Raw genomic sequence first — 26,546 nt, forward strand, 5'->3', positions numbered from 1 at the left:
GGGGTTGAGTGTACCATACATGTTTATTTGTTTATTTATTTGTTTATTTGTTTATTTGTTTAACACCAACAGGCACCACATGCCCAAATGGTGTGCTTAAAACTAAGTACATGTACACAAATTATCGCCTAAAAAACAATAAAAACTTATTTTTGATGACGTCACGGGACAGATTAAAATCGAACAAAGAAGCTACAAAATTGAATGCTCTGTGTAGTCCCGTCAACGCGCTATGCATAGCATAGTTCGTCCGGCGAACAGGAATACGCAAGAACGGAGTGTTACGAAGCGTTCGAAGCGGGGCCATAATGTCTAGTCCTCGAAGGATGGCTGGGCACTGCAATCTAGAAGTCAGAGCGTCGGAGATTACGAGTGCACGGCTGACATTTCTACGCACTGCTAAGGTGTCAAGATTGATCAGTTTACAGCGGCTTTCGTAACTAGGCAGATGAAATGGATCCCGCCAGGGGAGTCGACGGAGCGCGAACCGGATAAATCTTCGCTGCACACTCTCAATCCGCACCGCACTGTTTTCGTAGTAGGGGCTCCATACGGCAGAACAATACTCCAGCGTTGAACGGACCAAAGCGCAGTACAGAGCCTTCAAACAGTAGACATCTGTAAAACCTTTTGCTGCACGGAAGATGAAGCCGAGCTGTCGCGAGGCTTTGGAAATCATGTATGATATGTGCTGCTTGTATGTGAGTTCCGTGTCAAGAAGCACGCCGAGGTCCTTGACACAGTTCTCCCGGGAATTAATGTGCCGCAGATCTGGTAGTCAAACTTGATTGGGTTGCGTTTCTTGGAGAAGGTGATGACAGAGCACTTGGTGGGGTTGACGACCATTCGATTTGTTTCACACCAGTCCGCGAAGATGTTCAGATCCTGTTGGAGGGCTTGAGCGTCGGCTGCATTATTCACTTGACAGTAGATCTTCATGTCGTCTGCGTAGGACAGACGCGGTCCAGAGAGGAGTGGTTGCAGTCGTTGTAGTATAGAAGGAAGACGAGTGGTCCGAGATGACTTCCTGTGCGATACCTGAAAAGGCCATCAAGGCAGCCGACAAGCAGTCTCCAATCTTGACGTTGATTTTCCGGTCGGCCAGATAGGACTGGAACCAACTGAGGAGAGTCCCGCCGATTCCCATCCTTTCCAGTTTTGCGATCGCAATAGCGTGATTCAGCTTGTCGAACGCTGCCGACAGGTCGGTGTACACCGCGTCGGTTTGCGATCTGGCGGTGAAGCTGTCGGTCACGAACGTCGTAAACGTGAGTAGATTCGTCGTTGTTGACCGCGATGGCATAAACCCGTGCTGGTCCTCTCTGATCAGGTTTTTGCAGAAGAAGAAAACTGGAGCCATGACCGCTAGCTCGAAAAGTTTCGAGACGGCGCACAGTGCTGATATTCCACGATAGTTGTCCACGTTCCGTTTATCACCTTTCTTGTGTACCGGAAACATGAAGGCGTGCTTCCAGAGCTTCGGAAATGATCCAATAGAGAGGGATAGATTGAAGAGGAGATAGAGAGGCTCCAGGAGCCCGTCGATGCATTTTTCAGGACAATCGATGGAACTCCGTCCGGGCCTGTCGTGTTGGATATCTTGAGCTTGGCTACGGCTTCCAGAATCTTGGAGCGATCGATTCTAATGCTGTTCAGACCCAGACCGTTTGTTGGGACGTTGCTGGCGGCGGCGGTGACTTGTTCTGGTTGCAGGTCCTCTAGCGTAAACACGCTCGAAAATTTCTCGGCGAACAGCTGGCAGATCTCCTCCGTATTCGATGCTGTTTCGTCTCCTAGGAACATAGATGACGGTAACCCGATTTCTTTCCGCTGCTCGTTGATGTACTTCCAAAATCCTTTCGGGTTAGACTTGAGTTTCTTCTGGGTACGTACTTCGTGATCGGCATGACACTGTCTACTCATCCTTTTGTAGCAGCTGTTGAGTCGCACGTAATAGTTGTGCAAAGGTAACGTCCGATGTTTGGAGAATTTTTTCAGTGCCGACCTCTTTGCAGCTTTGACTCTCCTAAGCTCGCTAGTTTGCCATGGAACACGAGCGTTCGTAACAGGTTTCTTAGGTACGTGCCTGTCGATGGCGTAGCTAAGAATGTTGGTAAAGGTCTGTACGGCCTCGTCGAGATTATCCTTGTCAAGTGTGTTCTCCCAATCAATGCTTTGCAGGAGCTCTAACATGCTGGGAACGTCTAAATTGCGATAGTCATAGCGGACTTCACAAACAACTGGCGTGTGCTCGGTGGCCAAACGGACCGGCAGGGACAGCAGCAGCGGCGGATGATGCCGGACATCCTTAACTAGCGGTGCCGGAGCGATGACTAGCGGGGGTGCGGTATCTGGGCAGCTGACAAAGCAGAGGTCCAACACCACGTTGTTTTCGTTCGGGAAAGAGTTGATCTGTTGAAGCAAGGAGCTGGAATAGCTGTCCAGAAACTCCGTCACGTGCGCGGCCTGGGTTGAAAGCGCAGAGTCGGCATACAGAAAACCATCGCCGCTGGGACGCCAGATCAATCCTGGCAGGTTGAAATCTCCGAGGACGATGAGTTCATCGTAGGGGCGGGCCATGGCAGAGACGGCCAAAACAGAAGCTGCGTTGATTTCAAACACATTTGCACTGCTGGTTTGATCGGGGGGGATGTACGCAGCGCAGATGAAGACAGTATGGTCATCGAGATCGATGGCGACCCATACTTGCTCGGCACACTTCCATTCATCGGACACAACAATTCGCGCTCGAAGTCCGTGACGAACCGCGATAGCAACGCCCCCGCCATCTCTCTTCTGGCTGTTGACGAACTGCTCGCGATCACCCCTGAAGACCTCGTAGCCGTTCCCGAAAACTTGAGTGGACAGTGTGCTGGCCTTTAACCAGGTCTCCGTTACTGCGATAACATCATATGAGACGGCGGAGCATGCGAGACAGTACTCCAGAGCTCGTGTGTTCATGCCACCGACGTTCTGGTAGTAGATGTTCAGCGACTCGTTACACGGCAATCGCGACTTTTGGCCTCGTCCCGGACGCCTTAAGGGAGTGGCACTGGAAACTGGATATGCATCAGGAGGAAGGGCTCAGACGGTGTGCGTACTTGCCTGACTGTGACGACTGGAAGACCCCGACTCTACTTCCGACAGCAGGATCGGGATGACTAAGATGAACGCTGGCTGCGGACTGCGCGACTGTGCCGGAGAGAGTCGGGGCTTCCTCGGTACTTTGGGTCGTGCATCCCGATGTCCAACATGCCGTGGGCTGCGGCGGTGCAGCAGCTCGTAGGTCGCCGTCGGGATTGTGTCGGCTCAAGCAGCTTGAAGGAGTAGCACTGGAAACCGGATATGCATCAGGAGGGGAAGGGCTCAGACGGTGTGCGTACTTGCCTGACTGTGACGACTGGAAGACCCCGACTCTACTTCCGGCAGCAGGATCGGGATGACTAAGATGAACGCTGGCTGCGGACTGCGCGACTGTACCGGAGAGAGTCGGGGCTTCCACGGTACTTTGGATCGTGCATCCCGATGTCCAACATGCCGTGGGCTGCGGCGGTGCAGCAGCTCGTAGGTCGCCGTCGGGATTGTGTCGGCTCAAGCAGCTTGAAGGAGTAGCACTGGAAACCGGATATGCATCAGGAGGGGAAGGGCTCAGACGGTGTGCGTACTTGCCTGACTGTGACGACTGGAAGACCCCGACTCTACTTCCGGCAGCAGGATCGGGATGACTAAGATGAACGCTGGCTGCGGACTGCGCGACTGTACCGGAGAGAGTCGGGGCTTCCTCGGTACTTTGGGTCGTGCATCCCGATGTCCAACATGCCGTGGGCTGCGGCGGTGCAGCAGCTCGTAGGTCGCCGTCGGGATTGTGTCGGCTCAAGCAGCTTGAAGGAGTAGCACTGGAAACCGGATATGCATCAGGAGGGGAAGGGCTCAGACGGTGTGCGTACTTGCCTGACTGTGACGACTGGAAGACCCCGACTCTACTTCCGGCAGCAGGATCGGGATGACTAAGATGAACGCTGGCTGCGGACTGCGCGACTGTACCGGAGAGAGTCGGGGCTTCCACGGTACTTTGGATCGTGCATCCCGATGTCCAACATGCCGTGGGCTGCGGCGGTGCAGCAGCTCGTAGGTCGCCGTCGGGATTGTGTCGGCTCAAGCAGCTTGAAGGAGTAGCACTGGAAACCGGATATGCATCAGGAGGGGAAGGGCTCAGACGGTGTGCGTACTTGCCTGACTGTGACGACTGGAAGACCCCGACTCTACTTCCGGCAGCAGGATCGGGATGACTAAGATGAACGCTGGCTGCGGACTGCGCGACTGTGCCGGAGAGAGTCGGGGCTTCCTCGGTACTTTGGGTCGTGCATCCCGATGTCAAGCGGCAGCCGAATACTGGAGCTAGTGATCCATTGGGGCCGGCGCCCCGTCTGAGTTCCCCGAGCGGGGTGTCAAAAACGGTTCAACGTCGCGATTGTCAGGATTGGGGCTGGCAGAACCTGATGGTGTGAGAGTGATCGGTATGGTCGCGAGAGACAGCATTGGTTTTTGCCCGTTGTCCATCACTATTGCTCGGCGAAGAAGATTTTCGTTGCAGGTCCTCAAATTCTCTAAAGCCGCAGTTGCCAGGCCAGATTGCTGGGTTTAGAATCGCCGCCTTGTGTCCAAGATTCACCGCGACTTTGAACGAGATGAACGGTAGAGTTAGCGGATCGACCCCCCTTTTTGACCAATGCGGTCACTTGAACCAGTTCGTTCTGACCGATGGCATTTTTCACGAGTCCTTCCACTTGTGTAGCAGTCGTGTGGTTGGCGAAGCGTGTCACGTACAGCCGGAACAGACTTTCTTCTGGGGGGGATGCAAGTGACACTTGCACTCGCTACTTCGTTCGTCCCAAACACCAAGGGCTTCGGCGGAACAGGATTGGAGTCACGGGTACGTTTCGGAGTAGGCTTATTCCTTGGCGTACCTAATTTATTGGCAGTTGGTGTTAGGCTGCTGACGCGCTTGGAGAGCAGCAGCAGCTGCTTCCCATTCTCAGTGATCAGGTCCCGCAGCTCGGAGTTTTTGCGGTCTTGTTCATCCTGCATGTGGTCGACCACATCGCCGACGGACTCCATTACGGTGCGGAAACGAGCCACCTTCATCAGCTTCGTACACTCGTCGCACATCCAAAACATACGATATATTTATGATAAAATTTGAGGCCACATTTCATAATAAAATGCATTTTAAACCGCCAAACGTAATGTAACTGAGATAGCTCAATTAGATAAGGCGGCAGCACCACGGAAGAATCAACAGGAGACATCATCATCAAGCGGTAACAAATCCCGGACATTACAAAAAAAACGCTCACCATTAATAAGCATATACTTACCATTCCCGTTAAATCCATAGTTCCCAGAACATTTGTAAAGTTTATTTTTTGGCTCCTCCCTTTTCAAATGGTGTCGGTAAGTGTCGGTAAAGCAGTTCACCATTTAAAATCATATTTTATTAATTTGTGGTACGGTTCACATAAAATAAGAATTGAACAGTTTGGGGTAGGGTATGACTATGATCCACGAAAAAAATCCCTTGTAAAAATGTATTGTAACATTACCTAACGACCTATTTAATAAATTGTAGGATTGTTTGGGGAATGGAAAATGTACGGTTGCACCCTATTTGGTGTATTATTAAGATCATTTAGGAAAAATCATTCGACAAATGGTGACTGTATGGTTGTTGACTATGCGGGATGGCCTATCCCGAATAAAATTATATGATGATTTGTATTGTCAAAACCATGAAGTTACAATAGATATTATAATATTTATGGTAAGTTTATGGTTGATTTTTTTTAACTTCATTGGAATGACGATAAAGTTATCGTAGATTTCATGGTTACAGCAAATTTCATGGTTTTGTTATTGGAAATGTTATAAATTGAAACAATAAAACTACTGTACATTTCATGAATACAGCAAATATTATGGTTTTGTTATTGGAAATCTCATAACGCATTTTTTTTCCAATTTTTTGTTACAGTAAGTTTCATTGTAATGTTATAGTTGCATAGTGTGAACTTTTTTTGAACGATTTTTTCAAATAATGCGAATCATGTAATAAAAGTATTGAAAATATAAAAATATTAAAATATTAGAATAGTAAAATATTGGAATAGTAAAATATTAGAATAGTAAAATATTAGAATAGTAAAATATTAGAATAGTAAAATATATAAATATAAAAATATTTAAATGTTAAAATAGTAAAATATTAAAATATTAAAATATTAAAATATTAAAATATTAAAATATTAAAATATTAAAATATTAAAATATTAAAATATTAAAATATTAAAATATTAAAATATTAAAATATTAAAATATTAAAATATTAAAATATTAAAATATTAAAATATTAAAATATTAAAATATTAAAATATTAAAATATTAAAATATTAAAATATTAAAATATTAAAATATTAAAATATTAAAATATTAAAATATTAAAATATTAAAATATTAAAATATTAAAATATTAAAATATTAAAATATTAAAACATTAAAATATTAAAATATTAAAATATTAAAATATTAAAATATTAAAATATTAAAATATTAAAATATTAAAATATTAAAATATTAAAATATTAAAATATTAAAATATTAAAATATTAAAATATTAAAATATTAAAATATTAAAATATTAAAATATTAAAATATTAAAATATTAAAATATTAAAATATTAAAATATTAAAATATTAAAATATTAAAATATTAAAATATTAAAATATTAAAATATTAAAATATTAAAATATTAAAATATTAAAATATTAAAATATTAAAATATTAAAATATTAAAATATTAAAATATTAAAATATTAAAATATTAAAATATTAAAATATTAAAATATTAAAATATTAAAATATTAAAATATTAAAATATTAAAATATTAAAATATTAAAATATTAAAATATTAAAATATTAAAATATTAAAATATTAAAATATTAAAATATTAAAATATTAAAATATTAAAATATTAAAATATTAAAATATTAAAATATTAAAATATTAAAATATTAAAATATTAAAATATTAAAATATTAAAATATTAAAATATTAAAATATTAAAATATTAAAATATTAAAATATTAAAATATTAAAATATTAAAATATTAAAATATTAAAATATAAAAATATTAAAATATTAAAATATTACATATAAACATTTAAACATTTAAACATTTAAACATTTAAACATTCAAACATTTAAACATTTAAACATTTAAACATTCAAACATTTAAACATTTAAACATTTAAACATTCAAACATTTAAATATTTAAATATGTAAACATTTAAATATTTAAATATTTAAACATTTAAACATTTAAACATTTAAACATTTAAATATTTAAATATTTAAACATTTAAACATTTAAACATTTAAACATTTAAACATTTAAACATTTAAACATTTAAACATTTAAACATTTAAACATTTAAACATTTAAACATTTAAACATTTAAACATTTAAACATTTAAACATTTAAACATTTAAACATTTAAACATTTAAACATTTAAACATTTAAACATTTAAACATTTAAACATTTAAACATTTAAACATTTAAACATTTAAACATTTAAACATTTAAACATTTAAACATTTAAACATTTAAACATTTAAACATTTAAACATTTAAACATTTAAACATTTAAACATTTAAACATTTAAACATTTAAACATTTAAACATTTAAACATTTAAACATTTAAACATTTAAACATTTAAACATTTAAACATTTAAACATTTAAACATTTAAACATTTAAACATTTAAACATTTAAACATTTAAACATTTAAACATTTAAACATTTAAACATTTAAACATTTAAACATTTAAACATTTAAACATTTAAACATTTAAACATTTAAACATTTAAACATTTAAACATTTAAACATTTAAACATTTAAACATTTAAACATTTAAACATTTAAACATTTAAACATTTAAACATTTAAACATTTAAACATTTAAACATTTAAACATTTAAACATTTAAACATTTAAACATTTAAACATTTAAACATTTAAACATTTAAACATTTAAACATTTAAACATTTAAACATTTAAACATTTAAACATTTAAACATTTAAACATTTAAACATTTAAACATTTAAACATTTAAACATTTAAACATTTAAACATTTAAACATTTAAACATTTAAACATTTAAACATTTAAACATTTAAACATTTAAACATTTAAACATTTAAACATTTAAACATTTAAACATTTAAACATTTAAACATTTAAACATTTAAACATTTAAACATTTAAACATTTAAACATTTAAACATTTAAACATTTAAACATTTAAACATTTAAACATTTAAACATTTAAACATTTAAACATTTAAACATTTAAACATTTAAACATTTAAACATTTAAACATTTAAACATTTAAACATTTAAACATTTAAACATTTAAACATTTAAACATTTAAACATTTAAACATTTAAACATTTAAACACTTAAACATTTAAACATTTAAACATTTAAACATTTAAACATTCCAATATCAATTAACAAACCCAACTTTACACTGAACCTGTTCAGCCGACGCTCATGCAACGAACGCACCATTACACCAAGTTACACTGAACCCGTGCGACGCTCCTGAAACGAACGCACCATGGTTCGAGCGAGCTGTCACTTTTTTTACTCGCGCGTGTCCGATCATGTTCGTGTTGACGGTGTTTGCTGAAGTTTTAGGGGAAACCCGGATTTTTCGCGTTGAGGCGGTCGTTTAAGCCAATTGGCCACATCCGGCGATTGGCAATCAAGTTGCCGAACGCGATCCTAGTGTTGGTTGGACGGATGTTCGAAGTTCGAAATGGAGCGGCTCCGGGATGGCGGAACTTTGGGTGAGTATTTTGAGTTTCGTGAGGGTGGAGGGGAATTCCAAACAAAACAGCAGCGGCAATATCTATTGCCTGCTTGGGCAGATTGCTTAATCACAGTGTTTGTTTTTTTCTACTTTACAGGGACTTCTTCCACACGTTTCCGGCAGAAAAAATCTGCCGAGTCACCGATCCGGAAAAGCAAATTTGAAATTGTCAATCATTTTGGGTGAGTATTTCAGCTGTGGTGGAATTTTGCTTGGAAAACTTTGTGGGAGGGGAGAGCCACGGTGCGAAATCTCCGCAGCAGCAGCAGACATCTTTCGTGGCCTACTGCAGCAACATTTGATCTAAACAAACTGTTTGTTTCTCTTTTCACAGGGACTTCTCCCACCGGGTTCGCTAACGGGACACAACCCAACGGATGCGTTCGATTGGGAGAGGACCCGGCGCCTGCTGCGGTCACTTTCGGCCGTGTTTGTTCCGGATGGTGAGCTCGTCTCGCCTGGAGGCGAAAATCGTTAGGTGAGTTCTGTGTTGGGGCTGCGCAGCTCGGAAAACTTTCAAACGTCAAGGAGAAGGTCACGATTTTTTTTAGCGGTACGCAGCTGAAAAGTAACAGAAACGGAATGTAGCGTTTCACGCCGTGCAATTTGTTTTGATGAGTGAATCAAATAATTTGGATTTGCACATTTCAATGCAACTGAAAATTACAAATAAAGTTATATTATTAATGTAAAAATATTGATAATCCAGAGCTGCTCATCAAACCGAATCTCAAAACGCTGAATCTTGAAAGGACGAAAATCAAAAAGCAGGATTTTGCTTATTGTTCAGAATATTGGAAACCATAGAGAAAAATCATATTTTTTAAAGAGATTTTCTAGGATTCAAATGTTTAAGAATTCTACAATTTATTTCAAATAATTTAAATTTAGAAAATCAGAAAATTTGAGTTTAAAAAAATTCTAAAATTTTAAAATTACAAAATTGTGTAACCTAAAATGGAAAACTGTAACCAACAGATCGAATCAACTTATTTTGTATGAGTGAACTAAAATTTCAGTCCAAAATAAAAGTAGAATTTTTCCTTCTTCGGTAATCTGAACCTTCGGATGATTGATTTTTCGATATTAATCAAAATAAACCAAAATAGTCGAGTTATCGGATAATCGAGTACGAAAAAATGGAATGTTTTTAGTATTTTTTTATATTTTTTTTGCTAAAATTCTGATTGATTTTTAGGATTTTAGCAATTTAGGATTTTAGGAATTTAAAAATTTTGAAATTAGGAAATTTAGAAATTTAGAAATTTAGAAATTTAGAAATTTAGAAATTTAGAAATTTAGAAATTTAGAAATTTAGAAATTTAGAAATTTGGAAATTTAGAAATTTAGAAATTTAGAAATTAAGAAATTTAGAAATTTAGAAATTTAGAAATATAGAAATTAAGAAATTTAGAAATTTAGAAATTTAGAAATTTAGAAATTTAGAAATTTAGAAATTTAGAAGTTAGAAATTTAGAAATTTAGAAATTTAGAAATTTAGAAATTTAGAAATTAAGAAATTTAGAAATTCAGAAATTTAGAAATTTAGAAATTTAAAATTTAGAAATTTAGAAATTTAGGAATTTAGGAATTTAAATTTTGGAGTATTGGAATTTTGAATTTTGGAATTGGAATTTAGGAATTAAGGAATTTAGGAATTTAGGAATTAAGGAATTTTGGAATTTAGAAATTTAGAAATTTAAGAATTTAGGAATTATGGAATTTTGGAGTATTGGAATTTTGAATTTTAGAATTAAGGAATTTTAAAATTCTGGAATTTTGCAATTTTGGAATTTAGGAATTTAAGAATTTTGGATTTTGGAATTTTTGGAACTTAGGAATTTGGGAATTTGTGAATTTGGGAATTTAGGAATTCAGGAATTTAGAAATGTAAGAATTTAGGAATTTAAGGAATTTAGGATTATAGGAATTTATGGAATTATGAATTTAGGAATTTAGTAGTTTAGGAATTGAGATATTATGGAATTTAAAAATCTAGGAAATTAAAACTTTTTAGGTTTTTTTTTTCAATTTTGGAATTTAGATTCCTTAATTCCTTAGGAATTCAGGTATATAGGAAATTATTAAATTATGAACTTATGAAATTAGGAATTTAGGAATAAAGGAATTTAAAAATTCAGGAATTTAGGAAATTTGGAATTTAGGGATTTGTGAATTTGGGAATTCAGGAATATAGGATTTTAGGAATTCTGGAACTAAGGAATTTATGAATTTAAGGAATTAGGAATTTAAGAATATAGGAGTTAAGGAAATTAGGAAATTATGAAGTTAGGAATTTAAGAAATTAGGAATTTTGGAATTTAGGAATTTGGGAATTTAGGAATTTAAGAATTTCAAAATTTCATGATTTAGGAATTTAGGAATTAAGGGATTTGTGAATTTGGGAATTCAGGAATATAGGAATTCTGGAATTTAGGAATTTATGAATTTGGGGAATTAGGAATTTAAGTATATAGGAGTTAAGGAAATTAGGAAATTATGAAGTTTGGAATTTAGGAAATTAGGAATTTTGGAATTAAGGAATTTAGGAATTTAAGAATTTCTAAATTTCAGAATTTAAGAACAGCTAATTTAATAGAAAATGAACCGGATCCTTAACATGCCAAAAATATGTAAATTTTCCTTATGTCTAATTCAGTGTTTTTCTCTTCTACAGGGGCTAATTTCACTAAGGATTGTGCTTCTAGATTACGCGAATGTCTATCCCAATTACGAAGCAGTTGATCCGGCACCGGCTACGGACATTCCGAATAATTTCAAACAGTGCGGATTGAAGCGGAATAACAAAAGAAAACGACACGGAAAAAAGTGCTAAATTAAGTGAAATTAAAGAAAACGATAAAAATACAATAAAACTTACCGTATTGACCATTAATTTCAATGTATAAATATATGTTTTACAGTACAATTTAGCGGCGAGAAAAAAATAAATACAATGAAAATACAATGAATCATACTGTAGTTATTATTTATTTCAATGTACGAATATAGTTTAAACCGTACTATCTAGTATGGAAAAACTATGAAGAACTATAAATTGACTGTGCAATCCATTGTAATGGTTACTGTTTTTATTATAAATATATGATGTTTTCTATGGTCAGGGTAATTTTTTGGACGGAAAAGTCATCAATGAAAATACGGTAGAATATATAGTTTTTGGTTTTTTTTTGTATGGGGAAAAGTCGAAATTTTTATGGTGACTGTGCCTAACAATACCCCTTTTTTATAGTAAATTCCCGAAATAGGATACATTCTATGGTGAAAAAACATAAAGGCTACTGTAGAATCATGGTAAAAATAACCATAGAATTTATCGTGTGATAACCATAAAATCTACTGTAGGTTTATAGTAAAACTTTATGCGGGATCCCGCATAAAGATTTCCGATGAACTTACAGTAAATTTTAACGTTACAAAACGATAAAATATATTGTCATTTTGACAGTGTTTTAACAGTAGACAGCATCGTTTTTTAAGATAATTTGCGTCGTATTTTGGGACTTTACCATAAAAAAGGGGGGTTGTTATGCACCGGTACCATAAAAATTTCGAAATTTTTCCATGCAATTTTTTTTCCAAATACGACGCATTTTACTGTTAATCTAATGTTGCATTTTTCATCCAAAAACTCGTCCTGACTATAGAAAACATCATGCATTAATAATAAATACAGCAAGCATTACAATGCAATGCACAGTCAATTTACAGTTCTTCATGGTTTCTTATCTACTGAATGATGCGGTAAAAACTATATGCGGACAATAAAACTAATAAGCATTACAATGAATTACACAGTAAAATTATTGTTTTCATGGTTTGTTCCCTACTAAATTGTACTGTGACAACAATATTCGGACATTAAAATAAATAGTAAATACAGTATGTTTTACAGTACTTTTATATTATTCATTGTAATTTATTTACATTCAACATTGAATAACTTTGTTTTTTTTTTTCAATTGTTAATTGATAATGTCTTCTCTAGAGTTTTGCAAACACCAAAACGAAGCCGCTTTCTTTCGCTTTCGATCTCGATCGCGACCGATTCTTGTTTCTCCTCGGATGGGTGATGTCATGGTGCGTTTAAACTGACCACCGGCTCCTTTTTGTCGACTGGAGACTCCGGATTGATTTGCTGGTTTCGTTAGTGCTTAAAATGAGAAGACAATTAAGTAAAGGATAAAATCAAACATTTTTCATAACGCTGGGTACAAAGCTCAGAACGAACGCGGTAAAAAAAAAGTTGCGCAAGTTTTATGCTCCCGCTCGAGTTGAACCTACACAAAAATTCGTAGTTCGGTGTTATTTGATTCTTAAATTCTAAAAATAATTAAGTTATTAGATGCTAATATTATTATTATTAAAAATTATAATTAATCTCAGCATTTAAAAAAAATCGGAATTTCCAATTTATTTTTCTAAGATTCATTAATTTTTGAATACTATAATTCTTAAATCCTAAAATCTTAATTTCTTAAATTCTTAATTTCTTAAATTCAATAAAACATTATGCAAAAAAATAAAACAAATGAAACACAACATTAATTAAACATTACTGAAACGTTTGTTATTTTAAATTGCATTCAAATTTTCGTATCCAAATTATTAAATTTATTCAACAAAAAAAAAATGATAAATAGGTTCTTCACGATTTTTTTTGAACTTCACGATCTGTTCTTTTTCGTTCCTGCTTACCCGGTTGTGTTGGGAATGTTCCCTTGGTGATCATTTGACCCATGTGCAATGATGTTCCTCTATCGTCTGATGATTGCGACCGGACTGGTACTCCCCGGCAGCACAAATTGGGCCACACGCCATCCACGATCGTCCTTGTAGAAAAGCCAACTTCTTGGCGATCTTGTCGAGTGATTCTGTTGCGGCTTTCCTCGTCCAAATCGAGCGCGAAGTTCACCCCGTAGGCGAAATGTTCCCTGTTGAATAAAAACACTAAATGATCGTATTGTTTTTACATGCAGCAACATAACCAAACTTTTCGGCACCCGCAGCAAACGTAAATCAGTACAAACTTGCTGCCGGATCTCTTCCGGAAAAGATCCGACAGCAATTTTGAGTGGTTTGACGTTGGTTGGGAGAGTCGAAAAATGAAGACAAATCACTTCTTGCATCAGCCAATCAGGTTTTACGCCGACTCGAGTTTAAGGTTAGAAATTTGACAGCTTGCCTTTACTGTTTACATTTTTTACACGTGTGTCAGTAAAAATGTGTGTGCGTGTGCGCTCATGATGTCAAGCTGTGAAACCTAATTAGGTTTTACGCCGTGACGTCATTTGACAGCTCGTGTGCACTGTTTACATGGTCTTCGTCGATTGTCGACGAATTTCACCGAACAAAATCGACGACCGCATCGAACTGTGCACTCTTTTCTATCCTCCAAATCGAGTCGGCGTAAAACCTAATTAGGTTTTACGCCGACTCGATTTTTAGGTTAGAAATTTGACAGTTCGGCTGCACTGATTACTTTTTTTGCACGTGTGTCTAAGTAAAAATGTGTGTGCGTGTGCGCTCGTGACGTCACGCTGTAAAACCTAATTGTCTTTTGCGAGAGTAACACAAAAAAAACTTTTCGGCATCCTCAGCAAATGTCAAATCAGTAAAAATTGCTGCCGGATCTTTTTCCGGATCTCTCCCGGAAAAGATCCGGCAGCAATTTTGTTTGGTTTGACGTTTGTTGAGTGTGCCGAAAAAAGATGAACAAATCACTTCATGCATCAGCCAATATCCAAGCAGCTCAAGCAGGCAAAAGAAAATGTATGCCGTGGGACGGGATTCCGCCCTCCGCAAATATAACCCACCTGAAACATTCGTTGTTTTAAAGCAAAACTCTTCGCCATCGTCGGAACAGTTCGAACACCCGGCGGATGTGTCCAACACCAGGAACGCATTCAGAATCCTGAGGCCAACCGCTGGATGTTACTTTTTCACGAGCACACGCGATTTACCGTTGAAAATTTCGGTTAACACTGCGACCGAATACAGACACAGACAGGATCGAGCACGCGCGAGTGAAAACTTTGACAGCTCGCTCAACTATGGTGCGTTCGTTTCAGGAGCGTCGCACGGGTTCAGTGTAATGGTGTGTCCGTTGCAAGAGCGACGGCTGCACATATTAAGTGTCATGTTACCCAGTCACGAAATACTCTAGCAAAGCTGGTTCTGTCAGAATCCTGCTAGAACGGTCGAACATTTCTGCTAGAATTCTGTAAGAATATCCAGCTCTGTAAGAACTCTGCTAGAATCCTGCTAGAACGCCGTGACAGGGTAGGTTCGTTTGTTGATACTTATTATTGCTTATTGCGAGATAAAATCACGTTTCTCCATCGCTGTGAGTTACAGGAGATTATTGCCGCCTAACTTCCGCAGGGTAAAAATCAGCAAGTTGAACTGAAATTATGCATTGATTTGGCTGTCAACTTGGTTTGTTTTGAATATTTTCCAAAAGTCAGCTGAAAACTCAAGGCAACCTTTGACAACAGACAAAAAATTGTTCTGCGGTTGTCATGCGGCTGTCATGCGACCATTATCTTGCGGTCGTATCGCCGCGCGTGAACTCTAATTATTAACGCCCGCAGTAATATTTATTTTTCGAAAAAAAGTTTATATATTTAATTGTTTAAATGTTTAAATGTTTAAATGTTTAAATGTTTAAATGTTTAAATGTTTAAATGTTTAAATGTTTCAATACACTCAACTCCCGGTGGTTGGTCACTATTTCGTTTAAAAAAAAAAACAAACTGAAAAGCGATAAACTGTCTCTTTTTACACGGCGCTCACGCACACTATCAAAACGAACGTTTGGTAGTGTATGTGAACTCCATGTAAAAGGGGTGTCAAACTAAAAAGTGACCCCGTTGGTTTGACAACAGTTGGTGTCAAACCATCGGAGTTTGAGTGTAATAAAATCAAAAAATATAAAGTGTCAGAGTATCAAAACTTCACAATGTGTAGAAGCAATCAAACAACATTTAATTCTAAAATGTTAAAATTTCGAAAAAATCTAATATTTTTTGTGTTGCCATATAATTATTTTACGAATATTTTATTACTGAAATATTTCTATTTTCGACTCTTTTGATATTTAATATTTTAAAATTTATTTATTTTTTAATATTTCAATGTTTCAATTTTTTAACATCTTAATTTTTCAAAATATTTTTTATAAAAATAGTTTAATATTTTAGTATTTCAATACTTTTTAAATGAAAATAGTTTAATATTTTAATATTTAAGTACTTTAATATTTTAATAATTTGATTTTATTTGATTTGAGCTTGTCAACGTAGATTGTGATGTTTTGTATTTAAAATATAACAATGAAACTTACTGTAAAAATAATTGAAAAAATGCATTATGAGATTTCCAATAACAGAACCATAATATTTGCTGTAATCATGAATTTTAAGGTAGCTCTATCTTCATTCCAATAAAGTTCGAAAAAGTCAACAATAAACTTACCATAGATATTATGATATCTATTGTAACTGCATGGTTTTAACAGTGCAAATCATCATATAATTTTATGCGGGATCTACAATCACTTAGCTTAGAACATTTAAGTAAAGTAGTTACTTAGGAAAGTCTGCAACTTACGTTCGTCATCCACAATCAACTTAGAAAACTTGCTGGGCTGATATACGTTGCTATGCAGTTGTTTGTTTACCATTGATATGGAAACGTCAACTTACCGTAGATTTTGAAATTTTCCAAACCAAACGTCAGTTTCTAATTTGATTACTTTTCCATTGTAGAAACTCAGATTCATTTCCATTGATTCAAATTCCTAAGCTAAGTGAAATTTTCTAAGCTAAGTGATTGTAGATAGGCCATAATCCATTTTTTTTAATATGGGTAAGTTTTTTAAGTGTGCAGATTTTGACGTTTTGAAATTTCAAGCTGTTTGTTTACGTCATATTTTCATTTATTATACGTGGTCGCGGAGAAAAGGATGGTTGTGTTGTGGCCGATTCCGAAAGGTATTCCGCGGAAGGAACTTGAAATCGAGCGTAAGCCTAAGGGCACAGGTATGAATCTTCAAGCAATTTCAATATGGCGACTTGTATCAGAAGAAAGTGAGGCATTTTCGCTAGTTCTCACTGTTCTGTGTTCTGCGTGCACGTCCGCAAACATCGACCTCACACATACTAACACAAAGCGCCACCAAGAGGCAAAAGGTGATTACGAATATTTTTGGCACTTTCGTTAAAAATATGCGGTTTTGCAAAAACAAATAACAAAACCAACCTTTAAGTGTGTTCGACTGTCAAACTTGTACACTCAACCCCCGGTGGTTGGTCACTTTTTCGTTTGACACTTTTTTAGGGAGCGTTCTTTTATTACGTAACGCGAAAAATCGGACTTTTAGACCCCCCTCCCCCCCCCCTCGTAACAAAATTTCCATACAAATTTTAAAAATTTTGTATGGAGCGTAACACGGCCTCCGACCCCCCCTCCCCCCCTACTGCGTTACGTAATAAAAGAACGCTCCCTTAGTTTGTACCCCGTTGGTTGGTCAAAGTCAAACTAAAAAGTGACGAACTGTCACTTTTTACACGGCGCTCACGCACACTATCATAACAAACGTTTGGTAGTGTGTGTGAACTCCGTGTAAAAGGGGTGTCAAACTAAAAAGTGACCCCGTTCGTTTGACAACAGTTGGTGTCAAACCACCGGGGTTTGAGTGTAATTCGTTGCTGATTTGTTCGAAAATTTGTTAAAAATAATAAGTTTTTTGCTGCACCGAGCACCGACGGACATTTCTGTTGTCACCTTGGATTGGCCATGGAAAATTTCACAGTGTAATAAACAGGGCAGCTACCACCACGTGGCGCCACTGTTTCGAATGAGAAAATGATACAGGTTTTTCAGATGAGTTTCAATCCCGTGCTAAGGGTTAATCACTTTGAGTATACCGCATACTGTGTACGGCAGCATACCATACGCGCATAATACTGGCCTTGTATGGTCAACATTTAGATGCGATTTATGTCAGTATAGTCAGTGTAATAAACATACACAACACAAGTTTATTCGGCAACATACAAATAAATAAATTTGGAAACTTCGATTTTTGAAAATGAATCTATTGCTAGATCTGTTGGAAATTCATCCACATTTGGGGCGGAGCCGAGCTGATAGATTGTCCGACTTTCAGAGGCTAAATGGAACTGTTAGAATTTCTTTCGGACGAGATTCAAAGCAATTCAAAGTTATCGTCGTTTGGCAAGGGTTACCGCAGCCTGATTCAGCTCGACGACCTTCTTTTTCTGCTCGTTGTTTCTGTTGGATTTGTTAGTTCCGAGTGCGTGTCAGGCTAAGTGTCAGGAGAATTTCCAGCTATGTGTGTCTCCGCCCTGTTCCGGCTGGGGTCTCCCAGTGCGTGGACCGTCCTCTACTACCATCCTTCAGGGGCACGGGAGTGCTGAAACCATCACAAACTGACTGCGCCCGTGACTGGTTCCCGGCTTCCTCCATGATCCACCAAAGCAGCCACCATCTCCCCGCCATCTCGTTCCTCGTTCAGCGATTTAACGCGTTCGTTCTGTTGCTTGTATCGCGTCGTTCCGACAATTTCCTACAGTCTGCAATCGCTTTTCGTGCGCGCCTTTGGTTTTAACATCAAAAACGACTCAATCTCTCCCTGCAGAATCAGGAACTGATTGTGATCCAAATAAATCATGTTTAAGAAACTTAGCACCTCCTTGACCTCCTACATCGGAACATGCCTCCATTTTCACTTCAAGACAACTGAATCCAGCCATCAGCAAAAGCAGCATCAAAGTTTGACGTTGATAAATGTCAAAAGTTTATACACTGAAATAAATTTTCATTGATAATGTTCAATACACACTCCTGCTCCATACACACCTCAGTATCAGAAGTGATCTGCCCTTAGGGCTAAGCCTGGGGTCTTTGGACGTGACCGGTGGCAAATGCCTTACGTATCGTATAGACCAATCCAGTTTGAAATGGCCGCTAGGTGGCCAATGGTGTTAGAAATGACAGCTTCCATGTATTTGAATATGGGAGCTCAGGAAAACACCATTTTTAAGCAATAAAATTATTATTTATGATGAAAGTATTGATTGATTAGGTGCACAAAATGTGTCTAGAATATTATTAAAATAAAAACTGTTCGAAAAATTTGCAATCGAGATAAGTACACCATTCGATTCAGCAGGAATTTTGGGCACCAAAAATATATAGTTTTCATATGTTAAGTATTTTACTTTAAAAGAAAATTAACAAAAAGTATGAAAATCGAGACATTTAGTATGGGAGCTGTCAAATCTCTCACCATCAAAAAGCAGCGTTGAGCTTTCGCTGGATTTGTCTATAAGGAACAGTATAGCTTGGACTCGAAGTTGGCCAATCGGAAGCAGAAGCGTTAAATACATTTTTTTAACAAACAATTTGGGTCCTAAACTGCTAATGTTTGCATAAATTTCCCAAATGCAAAACCATCATGCTGAGACAAACGCAAGTGAAGTATCTGTATCCAGGTTTTTAAGCGAAGATGGCGCTCGAATGGTGAACGCTCGAAATGTCAAAATCGCGCAGTAGCACCAACATTAGAAAAAAAAATATGGCTATCATGCCATGGCACACTTGTTCCGTAATGTTGGTACCCCTGCGTGATTTTGACATTTCGGGCGTTCACCATTCGAACGCAATCTTCGCTTAAAAACCTCGATTAATTTAAACCAACGTGTATCAGAAATCTTTAAACGTGTATGACTCACTGCTCGAAAAAAAATTCGAGCTCTTTGATTCCGATGTTTACCAACACTTCTCTTTCAAGTGCATTCCAAACAAGAAAAAATCAAACACAAAACTTTAAATTAAACGTTTTAAATTCAAAATGGTATGTAAATTAAAGATATTACCATAAATTTCGGATGTTTAACTAAATTCAGTTTCACCTCTTCAGTCCGCCACCCTGCACACCGACGTCGGCGACATCAAGCTGGAGCTGTTCTGCGAGGAATGCCCGAAAACGTGCGAGAACTTTCTGGCCCTGTGCGGAAGCAACTACTACAACGGGTCCATCTTCCACCGGAACATCAAGGGATTCATCGTGCAAACGGGCGACCCGACGGGCACGGGCAAGGGCGGTCAGTCGATCTGGGCGCGCAAGTTCGAGGACGAGTTCCGGGACGGGCTGAAGCACAACGAGCGCGGCATGATCTCGATGGCCAACAACGGGCCGAACACGAACGCGAGCCAGTTCTTCATCACGTACGCGGCCCAACCGGCGCTGGACCTCAAGTACACACTGTTCGGGAAGTGAGTTGTGGAGCCTGGTGAGGGTTTGGGAGGAAGTTTGTTGATTTTATCATTTCTTTTTGTTACAGGGTGATAGACGGCTTCGAGGCGTTGGATGAGCTGGAAAAACTTGCGGTCAATCCGAAAACGTACCGACCCGTGGTGGAAAAACGGATAAACAGTGTCACCATTCATGCGAATCCGTTGGCATGATAATTGATAAAGTAATAAAACATATTTGTATTAAACTTGAGGTTTTTCCCTTCTTATACATAAGTTATAAGTGTATCCTGTTCACAATGTCTGGCTTTCGAAGAACGAGGAATAATACGATTGGTAAATCCTTAAAATGCGCCACTTTTTTTTGCTTTATTCCACAATCGCGGGAGTGAATGGCAAATAAAAACTCTCCAAATTAAACTTACCGACTAAGCTACCTAACACACGATACGACGAAAATCCTCGTTGAATCTACTGAAACGAGTTGCTTTTCAAAAAGTACGTCCCATCCGAGCTCTGGTAGAGCACGTCCGCGGTCGCGACGGTTGCGGAAGAATTGGACGGTTGCACCGCTGTAGAAAGAATGAAATGATTGTTGAGTGTTTTTTGATAATTTTTTGTAAGGTATGTGGCAAGGATGATCAAACATTTTTTGTCAATCACAACTCACAGCTAAAGTCCTGGTTGATAACTTCGTACTGCTCCTGGTGCTCCGGCGTTTGTTCCGGACTTGATCGTTCCGCTTTTATGCTCTGAAATGGGCGGCAAGAATAGTCACACTTGAAAAAAGGGAAATCCGCTTCGCAGCTTAGGAACCCACCTCTCGGTACTTCGTTAAATACTCCTTCAGCGGATCGACGTAATTGTCAAAGCCCAGCGTGTACATGGCACACAGAATGTCCTCACCGTTGATGGTCTTGCGCTTCTCCAAATGGCACCGCTCGCTGGCCTCGGACGTGATGAACGAAATAAACTCCGACACGCACTCCTGAACGCACTCGCGCGCATCTTTTGCGATCTTCCCGTTCGCCGGAATGCCCTTCTTCATGATTTTGGTAATGTTGGCGATCGGCAGGAAGCGGTCCTGCTCGCGCAGTGGCAAACCCGGCTTCAGCACCTGGTCTGCGCCGGAATCGTCGGAGGCATCTGCCGTAGGGAGAAAAAGCGGATTGTAGTGTGAAGCTCGAAACTCAAACGACAATGAACCACTTACCTAGCTCGTCCTGGCCGTAGTACGAGCTGTTGTCCATTGCGGACGGGGTTCCCCCACTGTGTGCCATTAGCAGGACAATCCGAACGAAGAAAATCGAAAATTTGATTCGCCGAAACTTGCTTCGCGAAAGGACGCAACAAAAATCAAAACAAACTTTATTTTGACAGTTTGAAGGTTGTACACGGTTATGGACACTTGCACTTGTTCAGCTAATAATTGTTTTAGGGTGTACTTTACACGTTACTGCAAAAGGGCATTACTTTTTGCGAAAACGGAACACAGTAAATGTTGCACACTGAAACACCGATGGTTTAATCCAGTGTTTCTCTACCTTTTGCGATCCATTCACCCCTTTGCGGATTTTCAGAAACTGCATCCCCATCCATAAATTTTTAATTTTTTGCTTATTTTTTTCAATTCTTAAATAATATTGGATGAATCTTTTATTCATTTTAAAATTTGTTCAAGTTAGGGCATCTCCAGCGCTGGGTGCAAATTAAATTTGCACCCGGCTCAAGAATACCGAGATCAAATTTACCACCTTGAAAAAACTTCGTCATCCCCACCGCTAGGGTAGCAAATTTGCCACCGAAACAAGCCCACCGCGGGGGGCAAATATGGGTTTTTATCATTTTTTGCTCTCGTTTACCTTGAAAATAAATAATTATGTGTTGATTCATGCCTAGAAATGCTAAAAGTTTGTTAAACTTTTGAATCCTATGGAAAATTTCAAAGAATTTCATTTTTCGCAAAATGTCGAAAGTTAAACAATTTGCTACCTGATTTGATTCCCACCAAATTTGCTCTCGAGTTTGCCCCCGAGTCTTCCACCGCGTGTAGCAAAGCAGGTATCAAATTTGATCTCAAGTTCATCTGTAAAAAAAAATATGTGTCGGTACCTGTCGGGTACCGTAAACCGGGGTGACTTTGATAGGATTTCAATTTGTTTTTAGAATATTTTCCAACAGGTAAGGTTTTTCTCAAGATTATTATTTTTAAAACATGTATTGGGGTAGGCCACACAAAGTCCATGCACTATTTTGGAAAAAATAGTTTTTTCAATAGTGTTTAGAAAAATAGTTACGTTAAAAATTCTTGGTTTTAATTCCGGGGTGACTTTGATAGTCATAGTTTTTCTTGTTATAATCATATTTAAGATGTTCAAACTTTATTTGTACGTTAAATGTACCATCACTAAAGTAGCTGATATAGTATTTAAGAAAAAAAATCAATGTTTATATTAAGTTAACTAAGTTTATAAGCTTTTTAACAAAATACATATAAATTTTAGGTAAAATTGTTAAAAAGTCGGAATTTTGCCTGAAATTTGTTAAAAATAGTTTTGTTTATAAAATTATCGATTTATATTGCATTTTAAACTGAATTCGAAGCACGAATCACAAGTTTTCACATTTTACATGAAATTTGTTCAACTGAATTTGCCTATAAATTTGGAGATTTTTTTTAATCGTGTTTCAAAAACACATATTATTTATTATTTTCAAACTTATTTAACCTTCTCCTAGTGGAAAATTGTCCAAAGAATCCGAAAATGCATTCCGTTTTCCGATTAAAAATCATGTTCATTGAGAAAATCATGACACTTTGAGAAGTTTAAAATAATGACTTTCATCCACATTTTCTTAACTATAGTTAACTAACTTTATAAATTTTTAAAAAATTTATGAAAAGTTACTCATGAGGTACTTTGAACACTTCTCTACCACGATCAGTATGTTTCTGAACCATTCCTTACGTATTTTAATTGAACTCTTCATTTTGCGGAAAAATCGCAAACCTATCAAAGTCACCCCGGCTATCAAAGTCAACCCGTTTTACGGTACTCATTTTCTGATACCCGACAAATACCGGCAAGACGGGGGCAAAGTTTTAAATGCGTGTGTCGAAGATTTTTGTATGTCTGCTCTTGTGTATGATTCAAAAATTTAAAAATTAAAAATTAAAAAAATTAAAATTCAAAAAGTCAAAAATTCGAAAATTTTAAAATTCAAAAATACAAAAATTCAAAAATGTGTTTAAATAGCTCATTTTTTCACAAAAATTAAAAAAACTAAAAATGCAAAAATTCGAAAATTTTAAAATTTAAAAATACAAAATTTCAATAATAAAAAAATCAAAAATGCGATTAAATAGCTTAATTGTTGTTGTTGTTGTTTTTTATTAATTTAAAGAGCTATTTTTTTATTTTTTCAATTTCTGTTTATTTTTTTTCTTTGTTTTTCAATCTTTTTAGTTTTTTTTATTTTTTTTGCCTTTCTTACTAAAGAAAGGTATAGGTTTTACTTTAAGCCAGGACGTCATTTCCATCTTCGTAAATATGTCGATTCAGCATGAATTTTAATCGGAAAAATCGCCAAAAAATCACATTGCATCGATTTTCGACGCTCTATCGATTCACCTTGACAGAACTCGTCTATCTCGAACCCTCGAATTTTGAGAAAATAAATTCTGTGGAGGTCGAGTGATGTTCGTATGTGGTAAAATTTTGCAAAATTTTGTGTCGCTCCGTTCTCAGCTCCCATAAATCCGATTTCGATTCTCCTAAATGCAGATGAAAGCTAGTGTGCTGAACCTGGGCGAGTTGCCGCGCAAATTTCGAATTATCCATCTGTTTTCGAATGCGGCCAGACTTTTCCAGAAAATACACAGTTTTCAAATGAAAATATGGTCAAAATTTTTCATTTTCATACCTTTTATTTATCTCAAAAATTGCATTTTTCGAGCCATACAACCTCCCAAATTTTCATCCAGATTCATAATATGGTTCTGGAGTTAGAGCCGTTTGATTGACCTACCATAAGAAACAAAATCCCTAAAAAAAGGTAAAAGCCCACCTGGTGACCTTCGCCAACATTTTTCATTTCTGATTTTATTCGAAATTTCTTGCTACATTCATAGTACAGACCATGAGTGAGCATCTGAAACAAATTCGAAATCGATCGGCAATCCCGATCAATTTTTAGAACGATTTACTTTTTGCCTTTCTTACTAAAGAAAGGTATAGGTTTTACTTTAAGCCAGGACGTCATTTCCATCTTCGTAAATATGTCGATTCAGCATGAATTTTAATCGGAAAAATCGCCAAAAAATCACACTGCATCGATTTTCGACGCTTCGTCGCCAAGTTGTCAAGTTGAGCTTCGAATACTGGCGCGAGAATGCTGGCGCATATGTTTCGGCTCGACTTATACTCGTTCGTAGTAGCTTGTCTACCGATGTTTCCTTCAACATGTAAGATATCGTAGCTTTTCGGTTTCTTTTGCTCTGTCCGTTTTTGCATAACTGTCCAATGTTTATGCAAAAACTTTTTTGACATAGGACATTCATCCGGGTACAATCAATTTGTTTCCCGTGTGCTCCTAAAATCGCCTTTAAGTAGGCTTCATTTGTCGTGTTGTTTTATTTAACAGAGTTCATTGGATTCCAATAGGAGCTTTCGAAGCTTCTAAGCTTTATATCGTTTTCAAAGTTTTCAATGCTCGCGACGCCAATGGCTATCTACCTAAGGTATTGCGATTGAGTGTGTAGTGGTGCGGTTGTAAAAATATCTATCTCTGACTCTCTCACTTTCGTAGACGCTGAATGGCAAGCTTCCCACTGTGCGGTTAACTCGGTTTTGCTTTGCGCCTGCTTTGTTCGGTTTTTGGGCTCGTACCAAAACTAGAAAACCAAAACCGCGGTGTGTGTCGTCACTTGCGCATTGGAAGCTAAGAATTTGTACGATTAAAAATATTCGATAGGTGAATTCTTTTAGAAAACACATCATTAATAATACCTTGCTTTCATCATAAGATTTTTTGTATCAAGTCGATGTTGTGAATTGAGAGAAGTTATATTCTTTAGTAAGAAAGGCTCTATCTCACCCCTAGTGGGATTAAATCGGGTTTTTTTTTACAATTTTTTTTAAGATTTTTCTATTTTTTTGAAATTTTTAATTTTTTGTTGAATAAAAAAAAATATGTTTTTTAATTTTTTAATTTTTTAATTTTTACTTTTTTTGTTTTAATTTTTTTAATTTTTTTTCTGATCTTTTTATTTTTTTTTATTTTTTTCATTTTTTTGTATGTTTGCTCTTGTGTATGATTCAAAAATAGAAAAATTTAAAAATTCGAAAATTTAAAATTAAAAAAATTAAAATTAAAAATTCAAACAGTCAAAAATTCGAAAATTTGAAAATTCAAAAATACAAAAATTCAAAAATGTGTTAAAATAGCTTATATTTTTTCAAACCTTAAAAAATTCAAAAATGCAGAAATTCGAAAATATAAAAATACCAAAATCCAAAAATAAGAGAAATCAAAAATGCGATTAAATAGCTTAATTGTTGTTGTTGTTTTTTAATTTAAACTGGGTGCAGAATAGTGGTTCGCAAAGTGGCCTCAATTTAGAATTGTCAAAGTGGAACCAATTTAGGTACTGTTTGCCAAATGATATCAACAAGTGGCAAGTATTGTAATCGATCTATAATTTTTTTTGTCAGGAATCGATCTATAATTTTTTTTGTCAGGATTAAAAAAATGAGTCGAGCTTTTGAGGTATTCGTAGTCAACAAATCTTAAGAAGAGGGTTGAAATCGAGATTTGACAATTGGAACCTGCCAAATAATATAAGGCTTTCTAGGCCCAGTGAAAAAAATATAATTTAACTCAAAAATGACGAACTCCTCGTCACAGTGTCCTGATGCAAACAATAGAGATCTCCACGGTTTCTCTCACGCACACCACGATTCTGTGTTAGTATTTGTATTTAAAGTATTGTTTTGGTTTTGATCGATTGTGATTGGCTGAATTCCAAGCAGCTGATTTTGTTTACACTATTTTCACGCAGACATAAGCAAATCGAGTAGACAACACGCCTGTAAAAACCAGCTGTTTTCCACGTGCTCGTGGTATAACAAAGGACACAGCTGATTTTGACAGACGAATCATTCTACTCGATTTGCCTATGTCTGTGTGTAACTAAACTCCAAACTAACACACTCTCGCGCGTGGATATCTCTATGATCGAGCTCATGGCTTTCTACCTAAGGTACTCGCGATTGAGTGTGTAGTAGTGCGGTT

The 26,546-nt window shown here is 36.6% G+C and overlaps 3 protein-coding genes and 1 long non-coding RNA gene across 4 annotated transcripts; 1 reads left to right on the forward strand and 3 right to left on the reverse strand.

Moving 5' to 3' along the window:
• Window positions 1-312: 312 nt before the first annotated feature.
• Window positions 313-5,178, reverse strand: LOC119766341. Its single transcript, XM_038250829.1, has 6 exons — window positions 4,828-5,178; window positions 4,045-4,178; window positions 1,561-3,052; window positions 1,039-1,477; window positions 765-944; window positions 313-344 (listed from the first exon to the last, which is right to left on the reverse strand). Exons 1-6 carry the CDS (start codon window positions 5,176-5,178, stop codon window positions 313-315), a joined length of 2,628 nt encoding a protein of 875 aa, XP_038106757.1.
• A 7,674-nt stretch (window positions 5,179-12,852) lies between these two features.
• Window positions 12,853-14,988, reverse strand: LOC119767879. The gene is made up of 3 exons (XR_005277761.1): window positions 14,786-14,988; window positions 13,668-13,903; window positions 12,853-13,122 (listed from the first exon to the last, which is right to left on the reverse strand). It is a non-coding gene; the product is annotated as an uncharacterized LOC119767879 (long non-coding RNA).
• A 4,765-nt stretch (window positions 14,989-19,753) lies between these two features.
• On the forward strand, window positions 19,754-20,500 carry LOC6054557 (peptidyl-prolyl cis-trans isomerase-like 3). The gene is made up of 3 exons (XM_001870415.2): window positions 19,754-19,851; window positions 19,918-20,273; window positions 20,342-20,500. Exons 1-3 carry the CDS (start codon window positions 19,849-19,851, stop codon window positions 20,463-20,465), a joined length of 483 nt encoding a protein of 160 aa, XP_001870450.2. The 5' UTR covers window positions 19,754-19,848; the 3' UTR covers window positions 20,466-20,500.
• Window positions 20,501-20,591: 91 nt separating this feature from the next.
• LOC6044545 (transcriptional activator hap3) lies at window positions 20,592-21,631 on the reverse strand. Its single transcript, XM_001862012.2, has 4 exons — window positions 21,466-21,631; window positions 21,073-21,398; window positions 20,923-21,004; window positions 20,592-20,824 (listed from the first exon to the last, which is right to left on the reverse strand). Exons 1-4 carry the CDS (start codon window positions 21,530-21,532, stop codon window positions 20,724-20,726), a joined length of 576 nt encoding a protein of 191 aa, XP_001862047.2. The 5' UTR covers window positions 21,533-21,631; the 3' UTR covers window positions 20,592-20,723.
• Window positions 21,632-26,546: the final 4,915 nt, after the last annotated feature.

The sequence above is a fragment of the Culex quinquefasciatus genome, chromosome 2, assembly GCF_015732765.1.
Source record: "Culex quinquefasciatus strain JHB chromosome 2, VPISU_Cqui_1.0_pri_paternal, whole genome shotgun sequence".
Lineage (NCBI taxonomy): Eukaryota > Metazoa > Arthropoda > Insecta > Diptera > Culicidae > Culex > Culex quinquefasciatus.

Excerpts from the sequence above, each read along its gene's own strand:
- LOC6054557 (XM_001870415.2), top strand. Across the intron at positions 20,274-20,341 it reads AAGTACACACTGTTCGGGAA|GGTGATAGACGGCTTCGAGG; the intron begins GTGAGTTGTGGA and ends TTTTTGTTACAG.
- LOC6044545 (XM_001862012.2), bottom strand. The coding sequence starts at position 21,532 with ATGGCACACAGTGGGGGAACCCCGTCCGCAATGGACAACAGCTCGTAC. Across the intron at positions 21,399-21,465 it reads CTACGGCCAGGACGAGCTAG|ATGCCTCCGACGATTCCGGC; the intron begins GTAAGTGGTTCA and ends TCCCTACGGCAG. Across the intron at positions 20,825-20,922 it reads TATCAACCAGGACTTTAGCT|CGGTGCAACCGTCCAATTCT; the intron begins GTGAGTTGTGAT and ends TTCTTTCTACAG.
- LOC119766341 (XM_038250829.1), bottom strand. The coding sequence starts at position 5,178 with ATGTTTTGGATGTGCGACGAGTGTACGAAGCTGATGAAGGTGGCTCGT. Across the intron at positions 4,179-4,827 it reads GAAGAAAGTCTGTTCCGGCT|TGCTACTCCTTCAAGCTGCT; the intron begins GTACGTGACACG and ends TCCGGTTTCCAG. Across the intron at positions 345-764 it reads GTTTGACTACCAGATCTGCG|ATTGCAGTGCCCAGCCATCC; the intron begins GCACATTAATTC and ends TCTGACTTCTAG.